The 25,906-nt window shown below is 42.8% G+C and overlaps 2 protein-coding genes across 6 annotated transcripts in view; both read left to right on the top strand.

Moving 5' to 3' along the window:
* Window positions 1-24,455, top strand: MSL1 (MSL complex subunit 1). 3 transcript variants are annotated; one of them, XM_089531884.1, is made up of 9 exons: window positions 1-913; window positions 7,319-7,545; window positions 8,933-9,309; window positions 14,076-14,140; window positions 15,946-16,013; window positions 16,467-16,591; window positions 17,423-17,495; window positions 18,264-18,354; window positions 24,386-24,455. In XM_089531884.1, exons 1-8 carry the CDS (start codon window positions 107-109, stop codon window positions 18,352-18,354), a joined length of 1,833 nt encoding a protein of 610 aa, XP_089388010.1. In that variant the 5' UTR covers window positions 1-106; the 3' UTR covers window positions 24,386-24,455. The 3 variants fall into 3 exon arrangements, with proteins under 3 accessions (XP_089388010.1, XP_089388009.1, XP_089388007.1); XM_089531883.1 differs by lacking the exon at window positions 24,386-24,455 and adding an exon at window positions 19,764-21,319; XM_089531881.1 differs by lacking the exon at window positions 24,386-24,455 and having other exon boundaries at window positions 2-913; window positions 18,264-21,319.
* The window catches only part of CASC3 (CASC3 exon junction complex subunit), a 30,637-nt gene continuing 22,997 nt past the window's right edge, over window positions 18,267-25,906 (top strand). For all 3 annotated transcript variants that reach the window (XM_089531879.1, XM_089531878.1, XM_089531880.1), the window contains exons 1-2: window positions 18,267-18,354; window positions 24,386-24,661. In XM_089531879.1, coding sequence (XP_089388005.1) covers window positions 24,386-24,661 — 276 coding nt within the window. In that variant the 5' untranslated portion in view covers window positions 18,267-18,354. The remainder of the gene's footprint in view (window positions 18,355-24,385; window positions 24,662-25,906) is intronic.

Here is a 25,906-nt window from a genome sequence, read left to right as displayed (position 1 = left end):
GAAGGAGAAGGAGGCGGCGGAGGAGCCGGAGGCGGCGGAGGAGGAGGCGGCACCGCCAACACCGGAGGAGAGGGATCCGGAGCCTGAAGGGGGCTCCTCCACGGCCATGAGATCCACCGTCTACAAAGCAACTGCGGCCGTCCCAACCACCACCACCACCACCACCTCGACGACGACTGGGCCGGGCTTGCTGGAGCCTGGCCCGGAGGAAGAGGAGGAGCCGCCGCCGTCGACACCGCCGCCTCCGCCTCCCCCGCAGAGCCAGACCCCAGTGGCGGCTGCGGTTGCTGCTGCAGCGGAGGAAGGGAAGGAGGAAGGCGGCGGCGGCGGCGGCTGCTGCTGGGGCGGCCCAGTCCCTCGTCCGTCGGTGGTGGGCGATGCCGCCGGGAGCCCCCGCCCCTCCAAGTTCCAGGCGGTGCTGCTGCTGCCTGGACAGACCGCGGCGGCGGCTGCCTCCGTTGCAGCAGCCGCCGCCGCCGCCGCCGCTAAGGACGGCAAGCACGGCGGCGTTGGTGCTACTCCCGGAGGAGCCCCGGCCTCTCTGTCCCCTGCTTCTCCTCCTCCTCCGACGTCGGCTTCCGCCACGGCTGAGCCCGGACAGCCTCCACCCCCAGCGGCGGCGGCGGCGGAGGAGGAGGGAACTCCTCCGGTTTCTTTGGAGCCCAGTTGCAAGTGGAAAAGCGGCGGCGGCGGCGGCGGCGGGAGCAGCACCACCAGCAGCACCACTAGCAGCAGCAGCAGCTCCGGCAGCGGCCTTCGGAAGAGCCCCATGGGGGCCGGCGGGGGCGCCTCCAGCCAGGCGGCCTGCCTCAAGCAGATCCTGCTGCTCCAGCTGGACCTCATCGAGCAGCAGCAGCAGCAGCTGCAGGCCAAGGAGAAGGAGATCGAGGAGCTCAAGGCCGAGAGGGACACAGTGAGTCCAGGGGAGGCCGGGAAGAGGGCGCTCAAGGGTTAACACGAGGAGGAGGAGGAGGAAGGAGGGCGGGCGCGCATGCCTGGGGCAACGCAGAGCGCATGCGCGCGGAGGGGGCGGGGCCTATGCAAATGAACCCAGGAGCGGCGGGGGGCGGGAAGAAGTCAGGGGAAGTACAGTACAGTCGGCCCTCTCTATCCACTGATTCAACCATCCATAGCTTCAAAATAGTACTTAGCTATCACACACACAGAGTGGCAAAGTAAGGTTGTACTCCTTGTAGAAAATGGCAAAACCAAGGCTTGTTTTTGAAATTACTGTATATTCAGTGTGTGTGTATTTGTTTATGTGTGTATATGCACACGCACTCATCCTTCCATGTTTGCAGATTTGCAAATTCACGGATTTGATTAATATGTCCTCTCTAGGAATATCTAGGTCCTCCAGTGCAACTCTATGGTCAACTTTAAAAGTTGCACTGAAAGACCTAGAGAGAATGGGCTCATACAGACAGGCCAAAATAAAGCTGCTTTGAGTCACTTTGGAGGTAGGTTGTTTAACTGACACACGCACCTTAAGAGGCCAAGAGCTGCGCCAAAGCTGCGCTCCAGTCCTTAGGCCTAGAGCATGGGTTTGGCGTGACCTCTGACCTCTTAGGACGCATACAGCATTTAAACAGCATATCTCCAAAGTGATCCAAAGCAGCTTTATTTTGGCCTGTCTGTGGGCCCAACACTTCACTGGGCATTTGTAGCTCCTCCAGCACAATTCTGTGGTCAGCGTCTGTTGGATGTTGCCCCAGAGGACCTAGAGATTCCTAGAGAGATGTTGTAGCCAAGGGTCCTTTTAGGGGAATTTTATTATTATTGTTATTAGCTCAAATATTGCAAGAGGAGGGCCTGCTACGACGGCCCTTGCAGAATCGTCTCCCGACATGTATATGGAGTAGACCAGAGGATTCCAATAAATAGAGCTGAGACAGACTTTTAGAATTAATAACCAATTTATTTATAAGGGGAAAAGCACATACGATTCACTAGCATACACACACACATACAAGGCTCAGGAAAAGCATAGGTTAGCATGGAATAGGATTTTAGGCATCACTGGGGTGATACGTACCAGAATGTAGACTCCCTCCAGGAATCCACATGGAATATGATGAGGATGGCATGAGGCTCAGCCATGGAATGACTGGCCAGGAATCAGGAGCCAGGAGCCAGGTCAGGGTTCAAGGGGACAGAGCTTCCCCCTGACATCCAGACTGGCCCAGTGAACAAGCAAATCTGGGAGTATTTATAGGCAAAATCTTGCTTCTGGCAAAGGTGCTTGATGGTGAGAACAAAGGTGTTGAATTACTTGCTTTTCACCTGGATGTCCCTGTCTGATTGTCTTAGTGGTCTTAAGCTGCTCGGACAACAGACCTGGGGAGGGGGCAAGAGCCTCAGGCAAGGCAAACATTTGCTCTTCCTGGTCATATGATAATCCTCTTATGCGACTCTCTAGATATGATGATGTGGGTGCCCCTCAGGGGTGTATGTACATGTCCTCATGCCTTGCTGGCAATGATGGACAGGCTGTTAGAGTTCATCTAGGGGTCATTAAGGGTTATCATTTATACCAAAATATATATGGAGCAACATGGGTAACAATGTCCTCTCAGGTAAAAACAGTGTTTTTGTTATTTGCGGGTTTTCCATATTCACGGGGGTCTTGTGCCCCTAACCCTAGCGAATATGGAGGGACAAGTAGGGGGCGGTGCTCAGCATTGTCCCAGGACCGCTCTGGTGGTCATTGGTCAGCAGGACTGCACCAAAAGCTGTTTACCTTCCCACTGAGAAGTGGTACCTATCACTCTCCTTGCATTTGCATGCTTTCAAACTGCTAGGTTGGCAGAAGCTGGGACTAGTGATGGGAGTTCACCTATCATGCGGCACTCAGGCCTTTGAACTGCCAACCTGCTGATCTTCAGATCATCAGAACTAGTGTCTTAACCACAAAGCCACTGTATCCACGTCATAAATGTGTAGAATTCAAAGATATAGCCATGTTAGTCTGTAGAGTCAGTATGTAGCACCTTTGAGACTAACTGAAAGAAAGAGGTTGGCAGCATAAGCTTTCATAGACTTCAGTCTACTTCTTCAGATACTTTTATATCATATGTGCTCTTGGAGATTCCATGGACAGCCAGAACTCTCTCTGGAAGCCAGGATAACAAAACTTAGGCTGGCGTACTTTGGGCACATCATGAGAAAGCATGAATCATTAAAAAACAATAATGCTAGGAAAGGTGGAAAGAAGTAGAAAGAGAGGAAGGCCACATGCTAGATGGATGGACTCTTAAAAAGGTCAGAGGAATGAGTTTGCAGGAGCTGGGCAGAGCAGTGGAGGACAGGGTTTTGGAGATGTCTCTTCAACAGGGTCGCCATGGGTCAAGATTGATTTGAAAGCAGTTAACAACAAATACACACACACACACACATACATATATATATATATATATATAATTTCAAAAAACAAACCTTGATTTTGCCATTTTATATAAGGAATACCACCTTACTTTGCCACTGTATATAATGAGCTTGAGCATGCATGGATTTTGGTATCTAAGGGAGCGTCCTGGAACCAAACCCCAGAGGATACCAAGGGCCCATTCAAATAAAAATACCATATATTCCAATAAGCAAACCTTGATTTTGCCATCTAATGTAAGGGACACCATTTTACAATGCCATTATATTCAGTGGGACTTGAATAGGCACGGATTTTGGTATCCATGGGGATGTTTGTGTCCTGGAACCAAGGCCCAACGGATACCAAGGACCCAGTGTATATGCAGTGGAGGGTGAGAGGATGTTAATCGAGGTAAACAGCAGAGAGTTTGTCCCAGGTTTATAGTTGGAAGTGATCAAAAAGAGAGTCCAGGCTAGTTTGTATACTTGAGGTCAGACCCCCAACTCCTCAATAAGGCAATGAGAACTTGAGTCTGCAAATCAATGTAAATGGGTGAAGATCCATAGCTTCAGTGCAGACTGAAATTTAAGTGGTGTAAGGGCCTGTAGCATGATAGAGATTAAAGGTGATAGACACAGATGTCTAATAGCATAAAAGAAAAAGGAGACTTGGCTGTTTGTAGGCTAGAATGCAAGCAGTACAGTACAGCAACAGCGAGTGAATGTACTGCAAGAATTAATGGTCAAGGACAGTTGAAGGCTTAGTTGGAAATGGGGCTAGAAAGTAACCTGTAAAGGCAGGGGGGGGGGGCATGGCATTGCACAAGTTAACAAGTAACTAGGAAGGGGTTGACACCCTGGGGGTTAAGCTTAGGGGCAAGTTGGGACTGTTGCAAGCTGATGGGTGGAGTTCAGAGCCCTGCCTGGCACTATCCCAGTGAATGGGGATGGATCTGGGAAGGCTTGTGGTTATTAGGGAGTTAATCAGCTGCTGACCAGGCAAGGCGGGTGTGTAAGTGGTGCTGCCCCTGGTGTCAGCAGCACTGTGGTAACAGCAGGGTTAATTTAAAGCAGCAGATGTGTGGCACACAGGGGGTTAATTTAAAGGGGCCTGGGCTTGGAACTGCATGGGAGGGAAAGAGGGGGAGCAGCTTAGGCAAAATAGTCAGCTGCAGTGTGTGCCATGTGGACGGTAGGGGAGAGCTTTTGAACTGGTGCATTTTAAAAGGAACATTGTAGGTTTAGGCTTGGCGCTTTTCTCCCCGTCCCCTTCCTTCCAGAGATGCCTTCTCTTCCCTCCCTTTTCACCAAAGCCGCAGCCCACTTTTTTTTTTATTACTACTATCACAAAATGTGTTTTTGTGGTACTACTCCTGCAAGGTATTTCTCTCCACCTTGGCACCTTGCAACTCTTGTGTGTCTTCCCCTTATCTGGCCAAAGCCAGCTGTCCAGAGTCCTCAACTCCTGCAACATGAGAACAGCTTTAATGGAGGGTTTTGCTTCTTATGTACAGCCACATCTGTAAAGATATATTTACAATGAACATGTGGGAGGGGAAAATAGCCCCCTTAATCTGTCACCATAATTGCTGAATGGGGGCACAGAATGAAGACTGGGGGAGATCCTCAGGATCAGCTGCAAATGAAGGTTGGTTGGTTTCTCTTGTTGCTTATAAAGCTACTGTCTACAGCAAAAGTAGTTTATGTAGAGCATAATGTATATTTGTAAATTGTAATCCCAGAAATAGCTGCTTAGTATTTTGTCTTGTCCTCCATCCCTTGTACCCAAATTGCCACAAAGGACCTGTAATCCTGGCCCGTGTGCATGGCACATGTGCAGCCTAAAAATAGTCCCCTCTTCTTAGTTCTTGCAGCTGCTGCATCCATTATTATCAAGGAAAGAAGTATTTCTACCTCCTTCCCCAGGAGGCATGATCTTCAGGGTCTGTGTTTGAAATGTGGGGTGGTAGTATTAGCTTGTGGTTTCAGGAAGTGGTAGCAGCTTAATATTTTTACTGTGTGTAGCAGAAAGCTGTGATCCAAAACAGATTGTGTGAAAAAAAAATCTCCCATCAGGCCTCTGTAAAGTTAACCAATATGGAGGTGCCAGCTGCCGTTTTGCAGTCAAGGATGTGATGATGGCAGACTGAATACTTTGCGTGCTCTTGCAAAGGCTTGTGGGGAGGGGGACATCAAACACACACACCCCGAGGAGGTAGAATACACACAGCACAGAGAAATGCAAAGAGTATGAGTCAGGCTGATACTAGCACAGCTGAGTTGGTTGTTGTTGCAGCTCCTGACTGCAGATTTGCAAAGTATCTGCAGTGGTTCTTTCTCTCACCCCCATGTGCCATTTTATCTTTTTATGGAGTGGTGCCAAAATCATTAGAGCCTCAATTTAGTATTTTTGTTTCACTTGTGAAAATAATTGAAACCTTTTGGACGACATCTTACAGAGTGATCCTCTGTTTCTTAAATGTTGTTTGCAACATTGGTATCCAAAATGGAGGCTTTCCAAAAAAAAGAAATTTTTTTTTATTATTTAGACATGCTTTTATAAGGGAATATTGTGAAGCTGGGATGCTCTTGATCTGCTGTAACATCACTTTGCATTCCTGTTGCATTTCAGTTTGTTATCCCCTTACTGTTAATGTTATTTTTTAACGTTCCATTTCACATACTTTGCAATCTTGGAGCACTGTTACACAACTCTCTCTTGTATTAAAGATTTATTTATCGACTGCAGTATGCCAGCGTGTGTAAAATGTAGTCACCTGTGTGAGGGAGAGAAACAAAGTATACAGGGCTTTGATGCTTAATAGCCTAAGAGAAGGGTAGGTGATGACCCTTTGAAGTAAATCATTGTTAGTTCCCATTTTATAGTTGGGGAGCTAAAGAGGATGGTCTCAAAAGCTTCATGCAGAACTCACAGCTGTGCTGTGTTTGGAGTTTAACCTCCAAGGAGTACTGCTTTTCCCTATTGTGCATGGTTCTATATTTTGTCATACAGTATTTCTAGGTTGCTGCTTTAGGGATTATACCTCCCCTGTCAGATGCAGAGTTTAAGATGCAAATGTTAAAGTGCTGAATATAACCCTTTGGGACTGATACAGAGTATGTGGCTTGAGAACCACGGGGAGAGGATATGTTCCCAGTGCTATTGAATGAACATGAGCCAGGAAGAGTAGTAAACATCACACTGTGTTTTTAACAAGGAAGCGAGATGAAGCATGTACATCTATATGGTGCCTAATGCTATAGAAGAGAAAACAGTACTTGCAAAAGCCTGGTGCCCCTTAGCTTTGAGGCCATAAATATGTTATTACATGCATATCATTCAAATAGAATATTTATGCAGGTTTTATTTACATTACCAAAGGTAAATGTATGATAATGTATGATATAGCTGAAATGGTTACTCCACCTTTACTGGACAATTACTCCACTCATGTTTTAGTGAAGCATCAATTTCACCTTGTCTCCCCCCCGCCCCAGCATTTCATCCAGTGATCTGGAAAGGTTGTCCTAAATTCTTCTCTGCTATAGGTTTCATGTAAATTCTTACTGTCTACTTCTTTCATAGACAAGAATATAAAAAGGAAATAAACATTTTCTCTGTTATCCAATGTATCTTCAGAAAGAGGTATAGTGTTGGCTAATCTAGCAACAGCTACACAGCAAGCAGTTAAGGGCCAGTTCATTAGTAAAATGGAGTTCTAGTCTTAATCATCTTATTTGAAAATGTAGGCAAACTGCAGCCCCAGTTTGGAAGAGAGTTTAATGTGGAATGAGCATTTTCAAATAGGACCCAGTGCTATCGAGGCTTATGTTTGTAAGCAAGCATCAGCTTTCCCTGGTAATTACTGCAGTGCTTATTTTCTATAATGTGAGTTCTAGTAACTGGAAAGATTATATTCCACCTTTAAATATTGTACTGTTGTGTTCTCAGCTCCTTGCTCGAATTGAGCGTATGGAAAGGAGGATGCAGCTGGTGAAGAAGGACAATGAGCGCGAGAAACACAAGATATTTCCAGAATATGAAACAGAGGAGAAGGTTGAATCTGAAGTTCCAGAGAAGTTGCCTATAGAATGTCCACCACCAGAGCTCTTGGAGACATCCCAACCGCTGCCTTTGAAACACTTCCCATATGGAAGGAATGGAAAAGGCCACAAAAGGTAATGCCAGAGTTGTGGTTTTGTGCTCTCAAATCTGTATTTACAAGGTTTCCATCCACAGAATCTCGGGACACTGGTAGAACATCTCACTAATTAAAGAAAGTATTCAGTTCAGTCTTTTGCATCTCCATACAAAGCCATGTTTGCATGGGCCAGAAGGCCCATTTCTCCACCTCCACCTCATTGTGGCATTGCTCTGTTTGGACAACACACAGCCCAAACAAGGCATAACAAGATTAATACAGGACCTAAACCGACAGACCAAAATAAAGCTGCTTTGGGTCACTTTGGAGGTATGCTGTTTAAATGATGCATGTGTCCTAAGACGCTGGAAGCCGTGCCAAAGCCATGTTCCAGTCGTAAGGACTGGAGTGCAGCTTCTGGCCTCTTAAGATGCGTGTGTCATTTAAACAGCATACCTCCAAATGACCCAAAACAGCTTTATTTTGGCCTGGCTGTTCAGATAAAAAAAGATCCGGAGCCCTATGTTTGTGTATGGCGGTGGTGGTTTGAATATTAAGACACCTGGTGTGTCTGCCATGGCTGTGACCAGCATGTGACCATTGCTGGATGCCTTGATCTGACCTCAGAAACAAGTGACTCGCCATAGCAGACATGCTTGGCAGCCCAGTAAGATGCCCATGCAAACAGCTGCCACAGTCTAGAAACAAAGACCAAGCTAACAGGAGCAGCTATGGGGCCAGGAAACTAGGTTTCCCATGTAGTATCCTGGCCAATGCAGACAAGGCCAAAGAGTCTTAAGTATAAGCATTGGCACCTTGGAGAATTACTCCTAGTCCAAGAAGATAAAGCTAGGTGAGTCAGTAAGAATAAATAGTATTTTGTAGTGTTTCTTGAGCATTCATTATGCCTAATGTACATTTCCAGTTACATTTCAAACATCTCTGTATGGTAGGTTAGCATTATTATCCCAGTATAATAGATGGGGGAAGTCAGCTGATGACTGAAGTGGGATTTTAACCTGGGATTCTTGCTGCACACTTGTTTAACTTATTCTGTTGATTGATCATTTGAGATGAATAGCTCTTTCTGTATTGATTTAGTACTTTGGTGCCATTGTTTCTGCAGCCTGGTAGGAGCTAGAGGAAACTACATCTCTCAAAATTCCGGGTTCTGCAGGTTGTGGGCCAAAAAGTTCTAGTAATGTTCTCAAGTAGTGAGATCCATATGATGATTATATTTACTCTTTGAGGTTTGGACATTTTTCTTAGGTCCATGTACTAGTCTTATAAAAACTATGAGACCAGGTGAATCATTGAATTTTGTTCATTTCTAATTTCTGGTCTGTTTCACAATAGGACTGTGGAGTTCCTTTGCAATTTTTTCTGTATTAGCTGCTGTAGACTCGTTCTTGTACTTTCTGCAGGAAGTCTCCATTTGGAAGTGCTGAGAGGAAAACTCCAATGAAGAAGCTGGTGTCTGAATTCTCAAAAGTCAAGTGTAAAACTCCAAAGGCTTCTGCACTGAAAGAGGAACCCAGCAGTTCTTTGACTGAATCAATTAGCAGACGTGAACTGAGAAGTCAGGAGACTCCTGAAAAAACCCGATCACTGGGAGACACTCCTCTGAAATCCTCAGCATCTTTGAAAGGACATGGGTGCCATTCAAAGGAAAAGGACTCCTGCAGTGAAATAGAAGACTTACCGTACCTTTCCACCACTGAAATGTACTTGTGCCGGTGGCACCAGCTGCCTCCTTCACCGTTGCGAGAAACTTCTCCCAAGAAGGAGGAGATTGTAGCAAGTAAGAGGCTTGCTTGTGCCTTTGTGGTGGTTGGCGTGATGTGGGTTGGAGGGGGCATGGAACTTACTCATTTAGGGGTCTTCTTAAGAGGCTTTTGAACACTCGAAGATGGCCGGATGACAACATTCCATTTCTGAGTGATTCTTTGTCAGGTTCTAGACCTCTGGCTGGAATATGGAAGCCTCTGAAACTCACATTACTCTAGACCAGGTGTGGGCAGTGTACAAAGAAGATTGGCCACTCTAGTGATCTGTGGTGACACCTTGAATAACCATGACATTTCTTGGGGGTTGGCTATGCAGAAAAGATAGGAGAAGTGTATCAGTCACGTTTCTGTCTGAAGATTAGGTAAAGTGATACAAAACAGTTCTGTACTGGGAGACGTGTACTTGTTGGCATGATTAAGAGGTCCAAAGTTGCTGGAATTCAGGCCTCTGTTTGTCTTTGTTCCCAATAGCTGGCCTGTAAACCATTTGTGCAGAACTTCAGCTGGGCTCTTTTGCACAGAAGTAAGGGACATGCATACAGTTTAATTTTTCATAGTATTTTTTTCCAGCTACAGCACCCACAAGCTATGAGGCAAGATGCTGTTCAGTTTGAAATCAGACTGCTTTGTCAATAATTTGTCTTCATCTGGAGTTGTAACTTAAAATAAATTTTCACTCTGACCTGAGATAGGTTGTACCAGCAGCACCTTCACCTTAAAAAAAAAGGAGAAAGTGGGTAGAGGATGTGCATGTTCATGCAGGTTGGTTTGTTTTTTTAAAACAAAGGAAACATGGGTCTCATTTTACAGGTTGGATCTGAAGAACAGCTGGACCAAACCATCTGCAAAGAGAACTTCTGTGTTATGTATAGCTTCCTTGTAGGTGCATATTCTATTTTTGAATTGCAAGGTTTTTTGTTTTTTTTTAAAAAAGAAACCAGGACAAGATAAATCACAGATTTTGCACTAACAATATGCTAAGGACTCATGATATATGCTCTATGCCATTTTAATGAATAACATTCTGAAGTCAATACAATATGTATAGTATAGATTTGTTAAGAGAAGGTATGGCACAATTAAGGTTTTATATGGGGAACTTCAGTTGTGTATTCAGGCTCAGATATACAAATTAATACCAAAGGTGCAAATTTTCTTGTTTTGTGTTTATATAATCATTTTGCTGGATTTCAAAGCTATTAGTACTTTTAAAGTTTATAAAAAACAAACACAGGTATGTATATATATTTCCCCCAAAAAACAGCTGTTATGGAAGAGGAATGGGTAACTGATGACTGATAGGGTGCTTTAATGAATAGATGGAAGTTGTGAGTAATGGGTATTTGGCTATATATCGTACACAAATTATCATCTGAGAACGTTTGGCGATTAGTATTCCCAATTGTCAAGTTCTTTTTATGTTCTATTCAAAATTTCGAGAAAAATAGCAGATTACCAAATCCATGTGCAGTAGCCTCTTCATCAGTAAAGTAAGGTCTGTCCCAAGTATATCACATTTGACATTCAGAATCTTTTTACACAAAATGTACAATAATAATTAACTTTACATTTGTTTGTTTAATTTGTAATAGTTTCAGGGCATCTTTATTTGACCAGGAGAATGTATGATTGATAAAATCATGGGCAGAAATCATGGGGAGGTAGAGGATCAAAAGAGAAGGGAGTGGTCCAGAAAGTCAGATGTTCTGAAACAGCAAGAATTTTCTTTGATGGAGATCACTATACTCTCACATATTTAAATTTCCTAGATCACCTAGAGAGAAGCCACAACAGTTAAATTGGTTTACTTTTAGAACACATGTGGGGAACGTTTGGCCTTCTAGATGTTTTGGACTTCAACTCTCATCATCCCAAAGCATACTACTACTGCTTTTTAGTGTAGTCAATAGAAAAAAATTGATGTCCAATTGATACTTAGTACTGGCACAGCTAGTTTCAACTTTCTAAGCATGAATACAGAAAACAATGTAGCAGTTTGTGACTTTGTACAATGGATGAAAAAACTCCAGAAGAACATGATGGAGACATCTCCATTTTAAGAGAGGTTTGTTCCTCCATTTACCTACTACCAGGCAGGATAGCAGATAGTGAGGATCACTGGCCTTATGGCTGTTGTGTGTGTCTTTGTGTAGGAATTATGCATTTTCCTAAACTGCTCATTTAATTGTTGTTATATTTTCCTCAACAAGTTGTTGTTTGCTTTTATAGTTACCAACTTCCCAAAGTGGCTTCCTGCTTCTGAGATTCAGTGGATATATGTAAAGGGTGAAGGCAAAAATGATGGATGGCAGTCTTTCTTCAGTGACCTTTTAGGCATAGTCTTGGGAACTAGGAAGTATCTGTGGCAAACTCTTTAAATCAGTGGTTCCCAACCTGTGCTCCGTAGAGTCCTTCAGGCTTCATGAATCAAAATGTTTGGGAACCCCTGCTTTAAATCATAGACTGGGTTCTCTTTGCCCCCACTCCCCTCTTAAAATAGCCACTATGCCATGTATCATTTTCTGACATACTTTAGTCACTAAAGTTTAGTGGCTGTGGTTCTCAGACTCAGATTATTCTGGATAGGAGAAAATGGACTAAAGATTTCCAGTTCCTCCTCATAAAATGCAAGAAGTTATAAAAACTTAGATATTTGTTTGATATAAAATTGCAGATACAGCACTTAAATTTTAAACTGTGGCCAAATAGAGTTATTCTGCAGACCTATATTTTCCATCATTTTTGGATGTTAATTTTTAACAGACTATCTTATTTACAATCAAAATAATATACCATCAGAGATAAACACATTTCTTAGGTTGTGAAGCAATTTCCTTCTGAAGATTAAGAAAGTTTTTTTTCTTCATAGCAGATTGTGGAAACCTCTTCCTCTTACAAGCAACTTGTTCTTAAAATCCAAGTGACATTTTCGCCACAGAATAAGGAAATAAAAATCTGGTGGTCTTATCTATTTTCCACACTTTCCATTTGTCCTGGTTTTGTTAACTTGATCTGTTCTTGCAGTCATCCGCTAGGAATGGGGAGAGATTTGAAGAATCCTTTTTATGCAGTCAACCTTAATAAATTGTCCACAATCTTAGAGTTGCCTTGCAAAATTGGTTCAAAGATCTGGCTAGTCTAGAAGCTTGCTTCCAGCTGCAGCCAACTAGTTGCTTTTGGGAAGCTCACAAACCAAAAATGATGAAAATGGCTACCCCTGCTATATTTCTTAGGGTTCCCCATGTGGGCATATGGTCCTCCAGATGTTCTTGGCTCAAGTCCCAGTGGCCCTAGCCCGCATAGTTCATGTTGAGGAAAGCTGAGCATTGCAGTCTGGCAACATGGAGAGCTACATGATTTCTACTCTTGCCTTAATTAATCAGAAGTATCATCCCTCTAAACAGGAAATTTCACTCTTGGTTATCATGGGTAATAATTCATCTTCTTCATGAACTTGCCTTAATCCTTTAAAGCTATCTGTCCCATGTAGCACTTGCAACATCTTGTGGTAGGGAAATACTGCAAGACTTTCAGACTTCTCAGTTGACACTTAGGTGAGACTAGGGCTGATTTAAAACAAAGTTGCTAGTGTGGCTCACCAGGTAGAGTAGACATGGAAGACCTTTGTTCCAAGTCAGCTGTTGGCTTGAATGGTCAGGGTAAATAGATAAATGTTCAGCAGGGCAGTCTTGAGGGCAGGCAGTGTTTAAGATGCTACTTTGTAAAACTTCCTGAAATCTACCAATTAACCTTTTGAGTTTGCTGTGGGAAAACGAAGTGCTGGTTTAGAGACTAGCTGGCAAAAGATTCAAGCAGGCTTATATAATAGCTGTTCACCCAGTTCCGTGGCAAATAAGAACACAGCATTAGGTGACTAGACAAAAAGGTTTTTTTGTAAACTGTAATAGAACTGACTTCCTTGTTTTTTCAGGCTACTGATGCACCACATTATGACTAACATAGGTATATGCAAGCAAATTGGCATTTACGGGCCAGTAACGTTTTTGGACTTGGAAGATTAGATTAAAGCCATCACTTCACAGATCATTTTATTTGGGTGATTTTTTTACAAAGATTTCTGATGAATGTTGTTGTGATTGTACTTCCTTGTGACTGTCAAAAAAGCAATGGGTTTGTCTGATTGTGCCATCAGATCATATGAACTACCAGAGGGATAGATCCTTGCAAGTCAGTTCTGGGACTCTGTAAATAAAGGGTTCATTTTTTTAGCTTTGGGCTATGATATGATATTATGCTTGATATTGTTACCCTATAGTATCATAGTATTTAATCACTTAAGGTATTTAAAATGTAAAAGACGTCAGTTTCTCATCACTGAATAAGAATGATCCTGGAATGTAGAATCTTGATGTGAGCTCAGATTCAAAGCCTTTTTCAGCCACAAAGCTCACTTGGTGGCTGCAGAAAATCTTCTGGCCTGAAAGTATTCATATATGGAATGATATGTAACCTATTCTGAGCAGTTGGAAAGAAATTTTGAAAGTCATTTTAACTACAGAAACTGGGAACCACAAGCCATCATGTGGCCAGTATTGCAGTACTAAAATTTCTGAAGAAGACCAAGAGGACCAAGATTGTTATGTATATAGGGTGGTAAAAATGACAACAAGGTAGGCAAGCATGTTGCTAACTGATGCTACTGAAATATCAAAACTCACTCAAGTTTTAATTATTAGGGTTATTATGTCTGATGCCGATTTCTCTCCAGCATTTCTTGCTCTTATAATGAGTAATTCTCACACTTGTCTTTCCTTTACAGTTCCATCATGGAGGGACCACACAATAGAGCCTCTGAGAGACCTGCATTCTTCAGAGATTGTGGAGGTATGTCAGTAAATAAATGAGCAAACAGGAAGAAGGGAGTAAGTCCTTGTGGTGGGTTGTGATGGTTACTTTGGAACAGGAAGGCAAGGAAATAGTTGTACAAGGAGAAAGAAAGGTGCTGGGCAGATTCCCTTCTTAGCCATGGAAAGCCTAGGTACTGTTCTTGAGTTCCTAACCAGACCTTGACCCCATGATTACCTGCAACTATAAGAATTTCATGTAAGGGATTTTTGTGATGATGGAGCACAAAATACTGTTTTGCCAGGATCCCTGGGTTATACAACTCATGCAGCCACCAGATAGACTAACTGGTCATGTTTTCAGCATTGCTTCATGAGTCTGCAAACTATGTCTAGGCTCTGATACAAGACAGGTACCCCATTAAACTGAATAAAAGGGCCCTCTTTGTTACAGTATCCTTGACTGATAAGCAGCCAGTTTTCCTTGGTTCAGTGATTTGTTTTCAAAGCTTGATTTTCAGCTTGCTTGTTTCCTGGATTTCAGAAGAATTTCAGAAGCGTAGTTGATATGTCATCTCCTAGTAGGCTATTGGAGCAGGGATTTTTTATTTTGAATTATCTGTTAAGGGTTAACTCTGCATGTCAATTTTTTGGACAAAGTTTATAAGGGGTTGTCAGGAGGTATGTGACTGCCTAAATAGATCAAAGGCATCCGATCCTATGTGATCTTGGAAGCTAAGCAGGGTCAGCCCTAGTTATTACTTGGATGAGAGATCACCAATGAATACCAGGTGCTGTAGGCTATATTTCAGATGAAGAAACTGGCAGAACCATCTCTGACTATTCTTTGCCTTTAAAAAAATCTGTGAAATTCGTGGGGTCATCACAAGTGGACAGGTGACTTGAAGGCACACACACACACATACACAATTGTCAAGACTGATGTGTAATCTATGTTCTTATTACAATTTATAATTTTTGGTGTTTAGATTGAAGCTAATTTCATTCAGAAAATAAATAGGTAAATATTGCAACCTGCCAGCTCACATACATCTGAGCAGTTGAAATGGTGATTCTGCAGGCTCCTTGAATGCTGTTTATTTTTATTAGGCTTTTTCATTTCCATTGTGAACAATTTTGCATAGAATGCAAACATTTTAGAAATCTAAAACAACATTGATGCTGTAATGATACTTCAATAGTATTTAAAGCCTTAGACTTAATCTGAATTAAGTAGAAGTTTTAAACTCACAGTTGCAAACTCAGTATTCACACTGATTTGTTCCTGTCCTTCAGCTGTAGAGGCATTTTCTTCAGGACACCTGTAAGCATGTATATTTTCTCTCCAGTAAGAGGGGCTGAAACTGCCATTTTAAAAAGTATAAAGTGTCAATTGAAGGCTGAACCTTTAAATTCAGACATTTGTAGCAGCTGTTCTGTGTTTTGTTGAATGTTGCTCCTTCATCAGGCATTTTCAGGCTTGCCAACTTTTTTTCTGGCAGTAGCCTGTACTTTGTTAATGGTGATTTGAGAATTTGTAGTTAGGAGAGTTTTCCCCATCAGTGTTGCAGTTATTAAAAGCATATGAACTCTACCTAAAAAAAAACTGTTGGTCTGAGCATCTTGGGTTCTTATTCTCTCTCATCCAAAAAAAGATAGTTTGCTAAGCTAGGCTTTCTTAACATGGGAAAGAGAATACTACCAAGACATGTTTAAATATCCTCCTCCAGAGAATGAAATGGAAGGTAGAGTTGAACAAGTGATGGAGAACCATATCTAATATCATATTCCAATGATTTAGCTTTGTTATCAAAAACACGTTTCTTTTTATTATTTTTTTCACAGAACCTAGATGACAGTGTCTTCTCCAAACGGCATGCAAAGTTGGAACTGGATGAGAAGAGAAGGAAAAGGTGAAAGAGAATTACAGCTGTTTGTAGGCCAGAGGGCTATATAACCAGTTTCCTTGCGTGTGTGACCACTAAATGCAGCATGAGAGATGCAGTGGAATTGCCTCTGTTTGCAAACAGTGTGGGAAAATAGAATGTGAAATAACACTAAAGGCTCAAAATCAAATCGAATAATGGAATAAGCAGATGTGTTGGAATGGATTAATAAACAGATGTTTGTAAATTCCTGTCATAGTACAAGGATGGGAATTACTCAATAAAACTGGAAGGGAGTCTGATTAATACAAAGAAGGGCTTTCCCATACAATTTATAATTAACCTATTGGATTCCACAGGATGTTGTAACAGCTTTATAAAAGAACTAGAATAGTGGAGAGCAATGGCTGCTAGCCATAACACAAATGTGCTTATATGAAGTTTAATACATGATTTCCTTTTCTTTTCCTCTTACCAAAGGTGGGATATTCAGCGGATTCGGGAACAAAGAATTTTGCAGCGACTGCAGCTCAGAATGTATAAAAAGAAAGGAATTCAGGAATCTGAGCCTGAAGTTACCTCATTTTTCCCAGAGTCAGATGACGGTGAGTGGCCTTTAATATGATATTGTAGGCCTCATCCTATCCCTGCATACGTTTAGACCACTGGTAGGCAACCTTTTTGAGCCGGGGGCCGGGTTGCTGTCCCTCAGACAACTGGGGGGCTGAATCCAAAAAATAAATAAGTAAATAATTTTTTTTAAAAAAAAATAATTAAATAAATAAACCGGGACAAATGTAGGACAGAATTTTCAAATGGAGGATACTTTTTATTAAAAAAAATGGAAGACACGCAAAAATGCTGATTTTTTTTTAAAAATGTTAATAATAATAATAATAATACATTTTATTTATAGACCGCTATTTCAGAATGATCATAGCGGTGTACAGAAAAAATTGCAATACAATACAAAATACAATGTGACAGTTAAAGAGGGAGGGGCCTCTTCCTTCAGGCAGTCCCTGATCTTGCTGGGTCTGCCTGGTGGCTCCCTCTGAGGCCGAGATGACAGTTGAGGAGATATATATATGTTAATATAAATGCATGTTTCGTAGGCTTCTATAGGCAATTGCCCCCCCTGCCCGCCGCTTGCCCCCCCTTGCCCGCCTCCTCCTGATAGGCCAAAGGCCCCACGCCCTCACGTGAGAGGTCAAAGGCTCCGGCGGCAATCGGCGACAGGACCGGGCTGGGGCCAGTCCCAAGGCCTTGCTGGGCCGCATCTGGCCCGTGGGCCGCAGGTTGCCTACCCCTGGTTTAGACTGAGAAGGAACAGGAAAACCCTGTTCTAAAAACAGTCACTGTCCAAATATTTATCACATGTGAATGTATATTTCTGCGAGATAAATATTGTTCTCTTGTGTTCTTTCTCATTCTAGTTGAAAGCTTGATGATCACCCCTTACTTGCCTGTTGTAGCATTTGGCCGACCATTACCAAAATTAACCCCACAGTAAGTACACACATCTACATTAAAGGAGGACCTGCTGTGCAAAAGCAAGGAATCTTGAGTTGTGTGTCTTTTCTCTTCAATATAGCTGTCTTGTTCCTACACATTCAAGCATTATTTGCTCTTCTTTCTCCTCAAGAAACATTTCAGTAATATATCCCCACCCCCACACTTCAATGCAGCAAATAGCATATAGCGCTAGTGTACAGCTTGTAGAATTATATACCAGTTTATATTGAGGACAATATGTTGGATGTAGTACAGGCAATATCAGGGAAATGATATTACCTCTCTAGCACTCCCTATGCGTGGCAGTGACACACACTGAATATGTAGAACATTTCCCCCTAGTTCCAACACAGCAGACAAATGCTTCCCTATTGTATTAAGCATCCATATGTTGTGACTTATTGTGAGTTAGGAGACTGCAGGTCATCGGAGCTGTGTAAATGAAGCCTGATCTGGAAGGGAGAAAAAAGAGAGGGAAAATTTGATACAGTGTAAAATGAAGGAAACTATAAAGTATTGCGATTCTTTCCAGAACCAATTCTCTCTCAGGAAAAAAGGAGTGTTAGTGTTGGTATACTGATTTCTGTACTAAATGTGACAATCTTGGATTTATGTGTTGTTTTTCCCTCCTTAACACTGCTATTCTGAACTTTGTGTGGTTATTACCAACTTTTTATAAAGAATGAGAAATGTGAGTTGCCAGATCTCGTCCTTTCCTTTGCTATTACTAACCATTTCCAATGCAACACTTTTATCTGTTAGGAACTTTGAACTGCCATGGTTGGATGAACGAAGCCGTTGCCGGTTGGAGACACAGAAGAAACAGACACCTCACCGGACATGCAGGAAATAGGTGTGTCCAACTAGGAGAAACCTCTGCCTTGATAGACTTAGCCTGTGCTGTTTGCAACAAGTGGCAGAGAACTGTATATGTCCTTTCATGTCAATCTCCCCTCTTGATGTACATTCTTGTTCACTATAAATATTTTTTTATGCTTTCGTATGGTTTCCTTCTCCGAGACCTCAAAACTCTTCATCTGTTGTCCATTATTTTCTTTTACTTGGGAGAAACTACTGGGTTTATTTTTTCAGGGTTTTTTTTTTTTTGGTTGAGACAATGTTGCCAGGTTGCAGTTGGCAACTTCAGTTGAACTGTATTGAAGAGTTGCAGCAAGCAGTCTGGAAACTATGAAAGGTGGACAAGCATGAAAATATAACAGTACTGTTCTCATTTGTAAGGTATCACAAACATGAAGGCTGCCTCTGTTTTCATAAAACTCATATGGTTCTTCAAAATATCTCATCTGCTCCTTAAGGGCATTGAAAACAAGGCACGGGTGGTATTACCCATCAAAGCACATTGGGCAAAGAGACATTTCCATTTGGCCTGCTGCTTGCAACTGCTGTTCTAAAAAGCATCCAAATATCGATCCATGCATTTCCTCTTGCCTCATTTGATCCTTTGCATACTGCTGTGATGATGTGGCTTTTAATTTTATTTCTGGTTTTATTGAACCCCATTTATGCCTCCTTCAATTTCAAGGACAGCGGGTGATTAAGTCTTGACTTTGTAACATTGATAGTGAAGGGCTGCATGTCTGACAACTGTGCCACACTGTTAATTTTGTCAGAACACTTGGCATAAGCCTGGATTAACAATGTAGTGTCAGCCTGTCTCCAGATTTTTCCTGGTTTGCTTTACTGGAACATGCTTTGCGTCTCAGTTTTCCTCTGTCAGAATACAGTGGGGTCTAAATGGTTGGATTTTTTAATGACACAAAAAGTTGCACAATTGTGGCTCCTTAATGGAAATGCTAAGCATCAGCACTACCAGATTTACTGGCGTTTGAGGTCAGGTCATCTTAGGTAGAAACTGACTCTTGGCATTACCAATAGACAAATGGACTTAAAAACTGGACTTCCCTGCTATAGCAAAAGGCAGCCATAGCCTCTTGCCTGAAGGCACTTAGTAACTGCTATTTGCTTCCTTTCCCAGCCTAGCCAAAGTAATTTGTTTCTAGGGGGAAGGAGAGCAACGAGAGAGGTGAAAGGTGAAAATATTATATCCTTCCACCCAGAGACTGATTCATCTTCCCAAGTCTCCTTGAGAAGGAGTCGCTCCCTGTGTGAGGTCCGTTGCAGCAGTATTTATATATGCCTTTTAGAAAGGTTCAAGTCTTGCAAGAGGTGAAATTGTCTCTACACAGTCAGCACTTCCTATAGGTGGGAACCAACTTTCTGTTCTCTCCCTTTTTTCTTCAGATTACGTTAAACAATAACAGCTGAAGCGGTCTGTCTTTCTGAAACTTAGCTGACACCTTCTAAAGTAGATCCCAGATCTGAAATCTTTACAATAACTGGTGATTAAAAAAAACACCTCTCCTGAGAACAGGGTATATGTTTATCTGCCTGCTTTATACAATAGCAGGAGGCTGACATTGTCTGTGTACACACATGTGTACATTTAGGAATAGTGAAGACATTGTCTGTGTACACACATGTATACTTTTAGGAACAGTGAAGCTAAAATCTTTTTGCAGTGCATGATGCTGCTACATAAACAGAATGTTTCTGGTGCACTTTTTGAAGATCCAATGCAGAGTGATATGCATTCTCTTTAAATGCCAAGAGCATCATGTAGGGAGGATGTTCATGCACCAAATTGGTTCTTTCTCACCTTCCCAACCTCCAAATACCTCCAGTAGCTACAGTTCTACTTCTGGGTTTTGTTTCCTGAAAAGTTAAAAGGCTGCTTCTTTTCTTCAAGAGATAACACTTTCAATGTTCATGTAGTTAAAAGTCACGAATTTGACAAAAATGTTAAAATGAGAAAACAGATCCTCTCTTTTGCCAAGTAGCCTGTGTATTTGAGATAGTGCACAATGCTTGCCTAGCTTTACTTTAACTAAGGCTGTGTTTGGATCTTTTGCTTTTTAGCATGCCAGCATGCATCCTTAAGTGTTTTTTTAAAATTATCTTTGCCCTCTTGTTAAAAGCCTGGACATATAAAACAAGCAAGCCTTGAGTACAGGCTTATTGGGAATGGGATTGTTGATTTCAGAGCTTTATCCTGCTAGCACTTGAGCCTACTTCTAACTCCAAAGTGAGCACAAAGAGTTTGCAAGATATGTTCTTGAGTCTAAGTGGAAGAGGGAGAGGAGAATGTTTTTGCTTGGCCCCAAACATAGCTTTTATCAGAGATGCCACATCCGTTTTCCTAAAATGCAGTAGCAAAATCTCTCCATCCCTACCCCTGCTCACCCCCTATCAAGACAATGCTGACTTAAAAGAATGGTATTTAATACTAACACGTGCAAGAAGAGGATGGGTAGGTGTCTGGAAATAGGTAGGGGTTATACAAAGATTTTGCAGTGGATGTTAACAAGGAGCGAGATGGAAGGAATAGTCTTTCTCCCCATAGGGAATACAGCACTGTGAAATTTGTATTAACAAAAAGCCCTTGCAAATCAGATCTGATCTTTGGTTTAAAAGAAAACATTACTTTCTTTAACCAAGTTAACAGTAGTTCTAAAAAATGTAATTCTGTCCCATGCTTTGTTTTTCTGCCCTTTGACATGTGGTTGTCTGCAAATGCATCCTTTTTTATACCATTTTAAATATGTAAAATCAGTTGTCTTGTAAATATCTTATAAAGGAAAAAGAAGTTTGTAAATACCAAATTTGTGGCTGTTAATGTTTTGTTTTTTTAAAAAAAATTGCTTTGGTTCATTTAGGTTTAACAGTGTTAACAGGGAGTATTAAAAGAGAAGTTTCTGCTTGTATGTTTAAACAAAATTGAAACAAATCATTTTTTTTTTTACAATAAAACAAAAAGACTATTAATGTTTTTCTCATGTGTTGTGCCTCGTTTGACAGACTGGGTACAATTTTGAGGAGTAGAACCTAGTTCTGTTGTTAGAAAAGTCTGTAGTGGCTTCAAACTTTGTTAGATGTATAAATGTGGCATTATAAATGAAGAGAAGTCTGAAGAGTAGGTGTCCATGAAATGCGGAAAGTAACAGTAGTCTTGTTTATCTAACATCAATATATATATATGTGTGTGTGTGTGTGAGAGAATGATTCATTCTAACAGCAGCTCTGGAAACAGTATTGTATTTCATGTTAAGCCCGTTTGAACACCTAAAAGGGGGAAATTTGCAGTAGAAACGATACAGCCTTTCACAAGAACATTCAAACAGAACAGAATTGAATTGGCGAATGAGGATGCTGTGTTTGCAGTTTTACATAGCTGCCCTGTGTTCTGACGTCTTCAAGGTATGGTCGTTTCTGAGATTAGAAACAGTAGCCGAGGCAATTGAAATTTGTTCTGTATTTAGACAATATCTGTCCTCCCCTTCACCATTATTGCTCCCAAATTGGCTAACACAACATAAAAGAATTATAATCAAACAGCAAACAAACAAATAAATGGACAATTAGAAGAAAAACAAAAAGGTGAAAATACATGAATGGGTTTTGGGCAAACTTTTACAAGGGTATGCTAAACATGGCCACATAGCCCAAAAAACCCACAACACCCAACTATGGATGCCAGCCATGAAAGCCTTTGACTTCACGATAAAATGATGCATGTCATGGAGAAAGTGGATAGGAATAAAAATTTTGTCCCTTTGGCATGCTGCTACTGTTACTATTATTTTATTGCGTTTGCATCCTGCTTTCCCCCACAATTGGGACTCAAAGCTGCTCCCAGTTTAAAAGAACAACAGTCAAAAATATACAAAAAGTGAACACTAAAATAGAAACTAAAAACAAATCCCACAAGTAAAAAATAAAATGCAATTTTAAAAGAGAAAAGCTCTTAAAAACAGTTCAGTTAAAATAATACAGCACTCGCTAGGTTTTAAAAGTCAGTCTGAAGGGAAAGGTTTTAGATTCTTTCAATCAGGCCCAAAACACACTGCAGAAATAATCCAGTTTGAGACCGCTTTAACTGCCCTGGCTCAGTACTAGGGAATCCTGGGAACTGTAATTGCACCAGAGCGCTCTCTGACGGAGAAGGCTAAATGTTTCACATTTAGTTCACAGAATTCCCTGGCATTCATCCAGGGCAGTTAAATCGGTCTCGGACTGGATTATTTCTGCAGTGTGTTTTGGACTACGGTCTGCCAAATAGCCTGGACCAGAGCCATATTTAAGGCTTTATAGGTCATAACCTGCACTTTGAACATCCACTGAAGCTGCCCTGATTAAAAAACAGACAAAAGTGCATTGTGTAATGCATGATTCCCTACTTCATGATGATGCCATGGCCACTATGGCACTATGCTCTTATACTTCAGGAATTTGTCTTATCAATGGCCCCCAAAGGTGTTGATGTGCTGCTTCGAAGTCTAGGGGTTGCAGGAAACTGAATATACAAGTTGCTAGCTAGGAAAAGAGTGATGGGACAGGATGATTGCCTTCCTGTCCTGACCATGGACTTGGCTGCTGGACTGGGTTGGTTTTCCATATGATCCAATGTTCTGATCCTGCCAGTGACTACCAGGCTGCTTTAACCTAAACTTATGAGTGGATTCAAAAGTCTTCTGTTATTTCTGCATGCCATTTTTAGTGTCGTGTTTGCCTTTGCTTGTTCTTTTCTGTATGGATGGGTAGCTTTGTCTTAGGCAAGCAGCAGAAGGGGGCAAATGATTGTTAGCCAGCCTCAGTACTGGTTCCATGCATGGTAACTGGGGCTGCATCCACACTGTAGAAATAGCATGGCTTGGCACCATTTTAACTTGTGTGCCATCAGGTTTGCCATGGCCTTCCCCTGAGGCTGAGAAAGCACGACTTGGCCAGGGTCACCCAATGTGTTTCACAGCCGAGCGAGGAGTCGAACCCTGGCCTCCAGAGTCGTAGTCCAACGCTCAAACCACGTTGGGCCTTTTTAACAGCCATACCTGAGTGCTGTGGAATCCTGGGATCTGTAGTTTGTAGAGGTTTCTGACAGGGAAGGCGAAATGTTTCCACAAAAAAGCTACAGTACCCAGAATGCCACAGCACTGAGCCAGGCAAGTTAAAGTAGTCGCTTTTAAGCATCCTGGCTCAAGGCTATGGAATTTTGGGAGTTGGAGTTTGTTGTGGGGCCCACAACAAACTCCAACTCCCAGAATTCCATAGCCTTGAGCCAGAAAAGAGTTAAAGTGGTGCCAAACCAGGTTATTTCTCCAGTGTTTAGTGAGACTATGGCCCTAACACACACTGCAGCAGGGAATAATCCAGTCTGAAACCGCTTTAACTGTCCTGGCTCAGTGCTAGGGAATCCTGGGGACTCTAGCTTTGTGAATGCATTTAGCCTTACTCTGAGTGATTAATCCCTGCAGTGCGGATGCAGCCTGAGGGTTTGTGTCTCCCTTTCTCTCTCTCTCTCTCTGCCCCTCTATGGCCTCCTCTTAACCCCTTCCCCATCCTCTTTCCTTATGACTCTTTTGCTCTGCTATCTCTGCAAAGGCCCTTCCTTCGCTTCTTTTAGCAGCATCAACAGGAGTGACGTCACCGCCGCAGTGGGGACAGCGTCAGGGCGGCACAGCCGAGATTTTCCCGCGCCGGCTGTTCCACCAACACTGCCCCTCCCTCCTCCTCCTCCCTAGTGCAGCACGTGACTCTGTTGCCGAGGCGCCCTGCGAAGAGAGAGAGCGCGCGCGGATAGTGACGTCACCGCGCCGTTCCTATTGGCTGCCAGTTTCCTCTCTTTTTAAACCCTCTTCGGTCGCAAAGGATTGTGGGAATGGGGAGAAAGAATCCATTTCTCCGCGGTGCCTGCTGGGAAAAGTAGTCTTTCGCGGTGTCGTTTTTGTTTTTACCCGTCATCCTTTTCGCTCCTCTTCCTCTTCTTAACCGTTCCGCTTCTTGTCTCTTCCTCTTCTTCTTCTCTCAAGATGGCGGACCGGCGGAGGCAAAGGGCTTCTCAGGACAGTAGCGAGGAGGACGAGTCTGACTCGCCGCCGGGGAGCGCGGCTCCTTCACCGCGGGGGAGCCACCGCCTTGGTCTGGCCGGACAAGGGGGAAGCGGAGGCGGCGGCGGCGGCGGAGGAGGAGGAGGCAGCCAAGGCGGTGTTTGTGGTGGGGCTGCCATTGCCGCCGTCGATGTTGCCGGCACCGAAAGTGTGGAGGCGGCGCTGCCGGAGGGAGGCAGCCCTGGAGACTCGGAGTGTGTGAGTGTCAAGGAATTGGGGGCGTTCTTATCCAATTTGCAGATGACACCAAACGAGGAGCAGCAGCAAGAGCCAACAGTGCTCCGCGGCGGCTAACAAGGCCAATGCGATCCTAGGCTGCATCAATGGAAGTATAGTGTCTAGATCAAGGGAAGTCATAGTGTCACTCTGTTCTGCTTTGGTCAGGCTCCACCTGGAATATTGGTTCAGTTCTGGGCACCACAATTCAAGAAGAACATTGAGAAACTGGAGCCATGTGTCCAAAGGAGGGCGACCAAAATGGTGAAGGGTCTGGAAACCATGCCTTATGAGGAGAGACATAGGGAGCTGGGGATGCTTAGCCTGGAGAAGAGAAGGTTAAGTAAGAGGTGATATGATAGCCCTGTTTAAATACTTGAAGGGATGTCATTCTGAGGAGGGAGCAAGCTTGTTTTCTGTTGCTCCAGAGACTAGAACATGGAGCAATGGATGCAAGCTGCAGGAAAAGAGATTCCAGCTCAACATTAAGAAGAAGTTCCTGAGAGTGGAACAAACTCCCTGGGAGTGTAGTGGAGTCTCCCTCCTTGGAGGTCTTCAAGCAGAGTCTGGATGGCTATATGTCAGGGATGCTTTGATTGGGAGTTCCTGCATGGCAGAATGGGGTTGGACTGGATGCCCTTGGGGTGATTCCTCATGGACCTTCCCTGTGGCCTTGCTCCAGGGCTTCCTTTCACCTCAGGCCTTGACCCCCAACTCTTTCTGAGAGTGCTTTTTTTGTGGGGGAGAAAGTGCTCTTCAGGATGTATTATTATTCTTAATATTATTAATATTATTGCCTTTATTTATACTCTGCCTTCCTCCCAGCGCAAGGAATTAAGGCGGCTTACGAATCTCAAACAGTCCCAAGTTAAAACACTATAAATTATGCAAAATACAAATAAACGGTTAAAGAATACAAACCATTAAGAACATTCAGGATTATTTAAAAAATTACAGTTTAAAACTCATAAAAACAAAACAAAAACAGCATCCCTGGCACGCGAAAGCTGGGCATCTTAGCATTTAGCAGGTAGCACTAGTTGAAGAGCCAATGTCATGGAGTGGTTCGAAGTGTTGGACTTCAACTCTGGAGACCAGAATCCCTACTTAGAATCATAGAGTTGGAAGAGACCTCAAGAGCCATCCAGTCCAACCCCATTGGGCCATGCAGGAACTCTCAATCAAAGCATCCCCGACAGATGGCCATCCAGCCTCTGTTTAAAGACC

Source organism: Sceloporus occidentalis, unplaced genomic scaffold (genome assembly GCF_023333645.1).
Source record: "Sceloporus occidentalis isolate IW3139 unplaced genomic scaffold, rSceOcc1.0.p SCAF_7, whole genome shotgun sequence".
In the NCBI taxonomy this organism is placed as follows: Eukaryota; Metazoa; Chordata; class Lepidosauria; order Squamata; family Phrynosomatidae; genus Sceloporus; species Sceloporus occidentalis.
The sequence above is the reverse complement of the archived record's forward strand: the minus strand, read 5'-3'. Positions and strand labels throughout refer to the sequence as shown.

Coding starts and splice junctions, on each gene's coding strand:
- MSL1 (XM_089531884.1), top strand. CDS start 107: ATGAGATCCACCGTCTACAAAGCAACTGCGGCCGTCCCAACCACCACC. Junction 9,310..14,075: donor GAAGGAGGAGATTGTAGCAA/GTAAGAGGCTTG, acceptor TTTCCTTTACAG/TTCCATCATGGAGGGACCAC. Junction 17,496..18,263: donor TTACCAAAATTAACCCCACA/GTAAGTACACAC, acceptor TTTATCTGTTAG/GAACTTTGAACTGCCATGGT.